The sequence below is a fragment of the Terrapene carolina genome, unplaced genomic scaffold, assembly GCF_002925995.2.
Source record: "Terrapene carolina triunguis isolate 2854851 unplaced genomic scaffold, T_m_triunguis-2.0 Scaffold112, whole genome shotgun sequence".
Taxonomy (NCBI): domain Eukaryota; kingdom Metazoa; phylum Chordata; order Testudines; family Emydidae; genus Terrapene; species Terrapene triunguis.
Window position 1 is genome coordinate 9,162,211 of NW_020664463.1, and position 9,444 is coordinate 9,171,654.

The 9,444-nt window shown below is 40.8% G+C and overlaps 1 protein-coding gene across 1 annotated transcript; it reads left to right on the top strand.

Moving 5' to 3' along the window:
• Positions 1–215: 215 nt before the first annotated feature.
• On the top strand, positions 216–8,305 carry MED21 (mediator complex subunit 21). Its single transcript, XM_024214184.3, has 4 exons — positions 216–282; positions 1,369–1,483; positions 4,099–4,199; positions 6,998–8,305. The coding sequence occupies exons 1-4, from the start codon at positions 241–243 to the stop codon at positions 7,172–7,174; spliced, it is 435 nt and encodes a 144-aa protein (XP_024069952.1). The 5' UTR covers positions 216–240; the 3' UTR covers positions 7,175–8,305.
• Positions 8,306–9,444: the final 1,139 nt, after the last annotated feature.

Genomic DNA, 9,444 nt, shown 5'->3' on the forward strand with positions numbered 1-9,444 from the left:
CGGCCGCTGCCGACTCGCCTCTCAACCAGCAGGGGGCGCGCGCCCCGCAGCAGCCAAGGCATCACCTTGGCCGCAGCCGACAGTCGGACCCGAAAGAGAACGCAAAGCCCCGCCCACTCTCCCCTCCCCCCTCAAGCCCAACCGTCCAACACCAAGCGCGCCCATTGGCTGCTCAGCCCGGCCTCGCTTAGGCTCTGTCCAATAGGCAGGAGGGAATCGGGATGGGAGCTGGGGAGGATCATGGCGGATCGGCTAACGCAGTTGCAGGACGCGGTGAATTCGGTGAGGTTGGAGCCGGGGCAGCTCAGATCGGGGTTAGGCCGAGTCGGCTCCCGCCGTGCTGCGCCGAGCGCGCGTCGGTCCCTGCGTCTCCGAGTCGTTCCCGTGCCCTGGGGGGAGGGATTCTGGGCCCCGCGGGGGCGGGGTAACAAACCTGAGGCGTCTGCTCCCTCCCGGAGCGGGGATGACGGTGGAGTCGGTTTGAAAACAAAACGCGGAGGCCGTTGGGTTTTTAAGCGTTCTCGGCTGGTCTCGCGCCCCCCTCCCCCTGTGAAGCTTCGCGGGGGCGCCCCACGCTGAGCTCGCGCCGCCCCGGGGCTCGCCTCTCCCCGACCGCGCGCCAGCACTGAGCTCGCTGTTGCCAGTGTGAGGAATGGCCAGAGCAGCCCGTTCCTGGGGCAGGGGGGTTTCTCCGTCCCGGGCTGCTGAGGGGGGACGCTGCTTTTCCAGGGAGTCGCCCCCAGAGGAGCAGCCCTGCAAGCTCCTTAAGTCACTCTTTCGGCTCCCTCTTGAAATGGCTGGTTTGAGCCTGAACGCTTTGTTAAAAAGGACTTGCCCGTGTGAGACTGAAGCCATGTGTCTACTCTACTCCAGCGAGCCTCTCTGATAGGTGCTGGTGAGAGGACACTGCTCCCTCTCTATCTCTGATCGCAATAATCTTCCCACTTAATTTCACCGGGCTCAGTAACTGGCTGGGTAGCACCTATCCATGCGGCCAGGGGAATGGGAGAAAGCATTTTATCTCTGCAGCGGGCTGAGCTGCTAAAGGCCAGGATGTAGGAACCAAAATTTTGTCCTGGACTTGAGTATGCTAATGGTAGCATCTTAATTAATCCCTGATCCTGCTAGTTGATCTGTGGGAGTGGACAGTTGCATTGTCATGGGGTCCCAGTGCAATCAGAGTCGTCCACTTGCACAGAAGGCAGGATTGGGATCTTCACTACAGCCTAGGATTAACTATTTTCATTTATTGAAGTGCAATTCTATGTAATAGTGGTTGGGGCAAAAAGTTTAAACTGACTATCTTTAGTGTAAATACAGACTAAAATGATAGTATGATTGTGTAAACCTATTTCATCTTGCCTGTAGCTTGCAGATCAGTTTTGTAATGCCATTGGGGTATTGCAGCAATGTGGCCCACCTGCCTCCTTCAGTAACATTCAGACAGCGATAAACAAAGACCAGCCAGCTAATCCTACAGAAGGTCAGTTTTACGTGTGTCCATTAACTAAACATGATTACTCTCTAGTAAAATAGTAGTGTCAGTTTAGAATTAAGTAACTTCAGGCTTAAGAAACTTTCTTTGGAAGTTGTAACAGTTGTTGTGATTCAGGCCAAGTTATGGATAATTGCACATTCTGTAGGGAAGTGAATTGATTGAGACGTGAAATATTTTTTGACAAAGCTAAGCACAGAAATGTGTGTGTCTCATGGTCCTTTTTTTATATAGATCTAATAATACAAACATCAGTCATTTTATAAGGATCACTGTTATGAGGAGATTCTTAGTGTTCAGGAAACTTCTGTTTCTAAAAGCCAAACCAAGTATGTACTAGTCTTTTGAAATTTTACATTAGTTTGAGTATAAAGCTTATCTATCTATCTGTCTGTCTATGTTTTTGCTTTTAATGTTTTTGGAATAATACCTTCTCTCTAATGTCTGCAATTATAAAAGTTAACATCCATATTAGTTTACCAAAAACTCTTTTCCATCTGTACTTGTTTATAGATTAATTCTGGCCATTTTTCTAAAGATAAAGTATATGATCTAATATTATCATACTTCATATGAAAAAACAAAGCAAGCTGGGAAGAAAGCTCAGTCATATGGATATGTGATATTTAAAAATATTTATTTATATGCTCGGGATGGCCCTAATTTTTTGAATATTTTAAACGTGGCTTTCTAGTTAAGACACATTATATGCCTAAATGGCTCTTTAGTCCCCTATATTTTACACGTGTCTTGGATCAGATTAGGCCTGACCTCAGGAATCTCAACTGAGGCTAGCACAGTGCACAAATGATGCTCTGTTGCAGTTCTGGAAAACTGTCAACCAGTCCTACAGTGGCCTATAAGGGCTTGCCATCTGATATTGGAGACAGCTGTGAGGAGCTAGTTAAAGGTGCAAAAAGCAGAGCTTTCGCTTGCTCCCTTTCTAGTGGCAGCTGGTCCAGTGTCAGGTACTGGTATCTGCTAAGTGATGATTCAGGAGCCCAAGTTTTTGTTTAAGGTTTAAAGACATTAGATCATGTAAGATGACTTGATCTAACAGTCTTAAACTAGACAAGGCAAGTTGTATTTCAGCATATTGTAACTGTTCAAGTTAAAGTCCAGGTTCTAGACGGGCCACAGTTTTCTTGGCAGATCAGTCTCCCTGTAAGTTTATCTTTGAAAGCTTAAGTACAATCTGTAGAACTTTAATATTTCTATATCAAGGTGATATATGGTGATGGCACAGTACACATTTAAGTAAACATTGTCATTTTGAAATAGTCAAGTTTGAAAATATAGTTTACTACACCTATCCCCGAGTTTTATAGTCTGTTTCCTATCTTAAAATTTTCTCTCCCTTGCAGCTGTGTGAGAGACCTATACAAACAGGGGAAACAGTGAATATGACTAAAAGTATGGCAAATGTACAAAGTAAGCCGAGGAAATACAGCTCTCCCTCTTAATTTTTTAGCTATAATAACCTGGGGTTTTACATGTAACATGATTTAAAACATTTTCATTCAGAGTTGACTTTAAACTAGCAATATCCTTTTGAAAGTACGCCACACATTTTCATGTTATTTAGAAGTTAAATTAAAATCCTGTCACTAACAAAGTGATAACTAAGCTTTTCCAGGTGCATTTGTACATTAACAAAGTAAAAGTGTTTTAAGTTTAAGTGGTAAAATTAATTGTCGTAGTTGTAAATCTATTAAGCAACCATATTAAGAATCCTTCTTCTTTTGATCTGTTACCAAGTTGGTGTAAACATTTAATAAATTTCACACTTTAATCGCATTATCCTTATCTAATCCTTACTCTTTTTTAACTAGCACAATGGCCAAATTCAAGGAAAGGATTGAAAGAGTAGAGCAGGGGTAGGCAACCCATGGCATGCGTGCCAAAGGGGGCACGCGAGCTGATTTTCAGTGGCACTCACACTGCCCAGGTCCTGGCCACTGGTCTGGGGGGGCTCTGCATTTTAATTTAATTTTAAATGAAGCTTCTTAAACATTTTAAAAGCCTTATTTACTTTACATACAACAATAGTTTAGTTATATATTATAGACTTATAGAAAGAGACCTTCTAAAAACGTTAAAATGTATTACTGGCACGCGAAACCTTAAATCAGAGTGAATAAATGAAGACTCGACACACCACTTCTGAAAGGTTGCTGACCCCTGGATTAGAGCATCTCGATGCTCCAGAATATGTAACATATTGTAACTGGAATGTTTGATATGCAGCTAGAATGCAGTAATTGGTTTAAGAGCTGCCTTATTTTGTAAGGAGACTGCTATTCCAATGCCATTGTTTAGATTGTTTAAGATAGGATTTAGAATCAATCTTTGAACATTAGCATGTACTAGATTTGTTTGAGATGGAAGATATTGCCACTGTCTTTAATACAGGAAAGAGTTTTTAAAGTTTTAGAATACATTGGAGTTAGAAATCAGTGTAAGTCTTCTAGAATTCGGAGTAAAATTCTAGGTCATTTGTTCCTGCAATGAGCACTAAGTTTATCACAGTTCTCCTCTAAAAAGGTAAACTAAATTGTAATAGATATTGTAATAGTCTGATCTGATTTTTTTTTTTTTAATAGAATATGCTCAGTTGTTTGCAGCATTGATTGCACGAACTGCTAAGGATATTGATGTTTTAATAGATTCATTACCTAGTGAAGAATCAACAGCAGCTTTGCAGGTAAGAATATCACTAAAATCTAAAATACTTGAAACACACCAAAAAAATCTCCACCCTCTTAGTCCCTTCTGGATATCCCAGCCCAAAGTAGCAGGTGGCGTAAAGGATATAATCTTAGCTCAGTTTAAAAAAAAAAAAAAAAAGTTTGAGGGAATGTTTTGTCCACCACTCCCTCTCCCCAAGAAAAAAGTACCTGTAATGAACCACTTCATTTATTGGAAATATTACATAGCCTAACTTAAAACTTGAAGCAGGATGGGAAGGCTTAAACCTTGGAACTCTGAGCTATATTAAATTCATTTTTCTTTTCACAGGGCTCCTAAAGAAACTGCCCTCTCCATCACCATCTGAAACTACTTTTGAGAGCCATGTGTTTTTTTTTCAGTTAATATTTAAACACACAACTGTTTTAATATATCTTTTGTTTTTCTCTTATTAAAAGAAACTGGCATGTTTTCTGGCTCTCAAAGCAGGTTTCATCCAATCTCTGTAAGAGCATGTCACAAGCGAGTTTCACTTAAACGCTGTATCTGACATGGTCCTATTGTTTTGTGTCTAGACCACTCATTTTCTAAAGGACTTTCAGCATTTCTGAAATGTTACAGTTCTTTCCACTTCTTGGCTCCATAAGGAAACCTTCCTGCAGGTCAGCAGATCAAACTTGCTTCCCCAAACCTTTTTCCCTCCGAAGGGCCCATGTGCATCCTGCTAGGGTCTCTCCAGCAATCAGTCCTACCTCTCAAAATAGTTTACTGCAATGCTCATCTCTTTCTGCAAGTCTTGCTTGGTGGCCCTCCTTTCTTGCCCTTCCTAGCCCTAGCTTCTGGGTTTTTGGTTTTAAATTACTTTGTGTAAATATGTGTACAAAGACAAGCCCTAATTCCCTATGCTACACTGAAGCAATTTTAAGACCGATGAGTAAACTTTGTATTTTCAGTTCTTGGAGATGAGTTGATAGTCTGAGTTGCAGAAGATAGCTGCAGATTACTAAAGAGATTAGACATATCTTAAACTGGAGAAGCATAAATAAGGCTTAATAAATACTGTTCAAATAGTTTAAGGATATTGAACAAAAGTGCTATGTTCTGCTAGATCTCTAGTTATAGTAGTATCTAAACATATTAGTTACATTAAAAACTCAGACCATGTAAGCATCAGTGTAATTTCACAGTCCATATAAATAAGATTAAAATCTATTCAGGTTATCTGCAGACATACCACAGATTATGATCTTGTCATGTTTCATAGCTGAGCCATATCTGACCCTAATGACACTTGTGTGGGAAAACCAAGGCACTAGAGCAGGGGTCCCCAACGTGGTGCCCGCGGGCATCCATGTGCGCCCACCTACTGGCTGCCGGACAAGCAGTCGCCGAAATGCCGCTGTGAAGCGGCAACGTCAAGAAGCGCTACCGCCAAAATGTTGCCGCTTCACGGTGGCTGCTTGTCCGGCTGCTAGTCGTTCGGCGCCCGCCCCACGGAAAAGGTTGGGGACCACTGAACTAGAGAAACTGGTTTTGATGACCCAGTAGACAGCATGCTTTCCTCTGAGCTGATATTGTACCAGTGCCTATACCTGATTTTTAGCGGCCACTGCATTTCCATTTTCAAAAAAAGACTTTGACCAATGCCTGTGATAATTAAAGATTCCATGGCCCCTTTGTGCAAGGGTAGATGTTAGTCCTGGTCAAATTGTCCTCTGGTTACACTTCCAATTGGATATGGCTTTTTGTTTATTCTTTACTTCCATTCTTAAATTGGTGTGTTGTCGCAAACAAATATCACAATCCACTCTTACGGGGCTATGTTATAGGGATGGATGAAGTTGGCTGAACGCTTACCTCAGTAAAACAGTGGAGGTTCTAAAGGTGCAATATATATATTTATTGACACTAATGCGTAACTTAAAATGTAGCTGGACTTGAAACCTAATTTTATGAATTTATCCTAAATGATGTTGTTCGTCCTTCGAGTTCGAAGATGACATCACTGATTGGTTTATTTCTGTGAACATGTAAGTGGCTGATAGGTCAGTTTGAGCTTTGAACTGTCCGTAGCACGCCAGCAGCATAACTCTCACAACAGTAGCATGTTCGCTGTTAATCAAGTAACCCTTAGCTGCATTTCTTGTTCAGTGTGCCACAGACAGTATGCTGAACATATAGATAGGGCTGCCACATTTGTTCACCCAAGACATGACTTTTTTTCACTTTTCTGTTCAGATAGCTAGTCCATTACCACATCTTTAGTATAAATGCCCATATTTTAGCTACCGTCACATGTCATACGATTTACAGTTAAATTATTGAACAAATAGTTGGATTCTAATTCCCATTGTCCTCCACATGTATATGTCTAATGGCCCTCACTGCGGGCACTGGCTGTGCAGTTCCAAAGATGAGCTTGTTGGGGAATGTAGTACAAAGTAATTAACACTGTGAGATCTGAAAGTCTTACAACTTACTCATTTCTTTTGAGTAGGGTCAAAGATTCTGATTTTTGTTTGTTAAAGCTGAAATTGAGTTAATCTAAAATTGGCAATCTGAGGTACAAAAACATCTATTTTTGTTGATGAATTTAATCTCCACGCAAGGAGTGCATTTTTAGATGGCAAACTTATAATAGGTAAATTATAGTCATGGACTCCAGCAGAGAATGACTGATGTAGGAGCTAAAGATGGGGCTCTTACTATGTTTCATCACGGGCATGGACAACTCCTCCATCCATCCCCTTGAAGAAAACTCTGCCTTATGTGATGTTCAAGATCGCCTAACTTTTTTTTCTTTTGTATTTAAAGGCTGCTAGTCTGTATCGGTTAGAGGAGGAAAACCATGAAGCAGCTGCCCGTCTGGAAGAGGTTGTTTATCGTGGGGATATGCTACTAGAAAAGATACAGAGTGCGCTAGCAGATATTGCTCAATCACAGCTGAAGACCAGAAGTGGTACTCATAGCCAACCTGTTCCAGATTCATAGCAGCAGGGGGCAGCATTTTGCTGCAAAAGTGAACTATTAGATTGTGAATAAAATCATATTTTTGAAAAATTTCTGTATCAAACACTTACAGTAATTGAGCCATACTGTTGTGTAAATATTTTGAGTGAACTGATTATGGTAAAAGCATGTCACTTGTGAAAGCCTAAAAGTCTTCTTTATAAAGCGTCAAGTTTGGTATGCAAAGCATTTATAAACTAAGAATTGGTGTTCGTGTTGCTGGCACTGCACATTTAATGCATTTCCTTTATTTTAAAATACTATTTTTTTTTTTAAGTTTAGCTTCTCTTATGCATAGATGTGTATCTAATGGGCTGTCATCTTCACAATGTAAATTTGTATATTCCTACTGGGGAGTAAGGGAAAATTCTTTCTCAGCATATTTTTGGTAACCTCTCTCTCCTCTAAATCTTCAAGATTAGGGTGTCTTATTTTATTGTGAGGCTTTTGCAGGAAATAGAGCTTCACTGTGCAGAGTTCTATGAGCAAAGTGCTGTGCATTCTGAGGTTGTTCCAGTGCTCACCTCCTGCATTGCTGTATATACTGTTTAATTACCATTTCTACTGTGACACTTTGGCATACTTATTACTTGACTGTATTTTATCTTCTTTGGCTGCAAGCTAGTATACAGTTTTCTTGCCAGCTGCATCCTGTTAAATGGGATTGTGGAGCAGTAGTGATTCCTGATGGACTTCCTGGTTCCTTGCAGGCTGCTAGCAGGTCATATGGGATTGGCTGTACCCCTTTGCTTCCGGCTGCTTCTACACATGCTAGGTTTCTCATGACAAAGAGTGTGCCTGTAAAAGCAGATGCTCCTGAAGAGGAGCTGCTGGTTGTTGTTGCATCAGAGGAGTTGGAGAAGAAACAAAAGGTGTCCAGTAGGGATAGAAGCCAGCAATGGAAGCTAACTTCCTTTCTAATATTTCTCTTGTGTAAGCAGTTGCTGTAGCCACTCCTTGAACATTGTGTGAGGTGTAAATATGAAAGGAGTAGTCCCTGAGATATTCGAGTTCTTCTATACTGAAAAAAATTGTGCCCCTAATGGTGTGAATTAAAAACAGAAAAATTGTGCTCGATTCAAACAGTGTAAGCTTTTAGGGATGTTTGGATCAATATTTGAACTTTGTGGCATAAGTACGGGAGTGTACACCCTTCTCCCTTAGCAATCTAAAAATTTTACTTTGGCTACTTTGTTGTTGAAGATAGACTGGCTTCTCTTGGAGTCTGTGTGTATATAGTCTACTCATTTTCCTGATTCAAATTGTTTGAGTACCGGTCAAAATTTCCCTAATGTACATGGAACTGTTATGCTTCTATTGTGTTCAGCTGGTCTGAAACAATTTGTTTTTTGGCAACCTACCAATGGCAATGGATGCAAGGAGCCATACACCCATTAAATGGTGCTGTAAAAGGAAGAGTGGAGCAGGTCATGGGACACGCCTTGTACACTTACAACTGTAACAGTATGCTGTTCTAAAGAGGACTTTCACAATATAATTAAATACAAAGTGGTAAGTACTGCTTGTTGTTGCTAAAATGGAAATGTAGGATTTAATCACACTTAAATGGCGAACTTCACCTGCTATTGTGAGACTCCTGCAATACAAGGAAGAAAGGAAACATGGTCTATTAATTCAAATAAAAGTGGGGCCCATGCTGTGGTCCCAGCTATGCCATAGGCTTCTTTTGTCTCTTGGTAAATCACTAGAGCTCAGTCTTTCACAAATATGTACTAATTTTAGGTGCTGACTCTGAGGGCCTGACTCTTTTCTTTTTTTAAATAGATGTCAGACACCAACTGCAATTGAAGTCATGGGAGATGTGCTCAGCACATCTAAAAAAACATGCTCATGTCTCAAGTTCTGTGCCCTAAAAGTGAGGTACTAAAATTAATGAACACTTAACTTGGAGCTAGCCATCTATTTTCTCATCTGTAAGATGGAGAAGTCTTCCCAATCTCACAGGAGTTTTGAGGTTTAATATATTGCTATAGGAGTTCAATAGAGATGGATTAAATGGCATGGTAGCCCAAATCTTGAATTCACACTCTCAAATGGATTCCCTAATTACATTTTAACATCTGTGTAGTTGCACAATGGCTCTAAGATCTGTGTTGTCAGCTATTTACTTGCCAGAAGTAAACCCAAGCTCAATATTTCTTAGCCATTCAGAAGTTCTCTTTGCATGGTTACATCATCCTTGGATACTTCAGTTTTGTGCTCTTTGTGTTTCAATATTTCCTTGTTTAAAA

Bases quoted from the DNA above. Each gene is read 5' to 3' on its own strand.
- MED21 (XM_024214184.3), top strand. From the start codon at position 241: ATGGCGGATCGGCTAACGCAGTTGCAGGACGCGGTGAATTCG. The intron at 1,484-4,098 runs GTCAGTTTTACG...TTTTTTTAATAG, and splicing joins GCCAGCTAATCCTACAGAAG to AATATGCTCAGTTGTTTGCA. The intron at 4,200-6,997 runs GTAAGAATATCA...TTGTATTTAAAG, and splicing joins AATCAACAGCAGCTTTGCAG to GCTGCTAGTCTGTATCGGTT.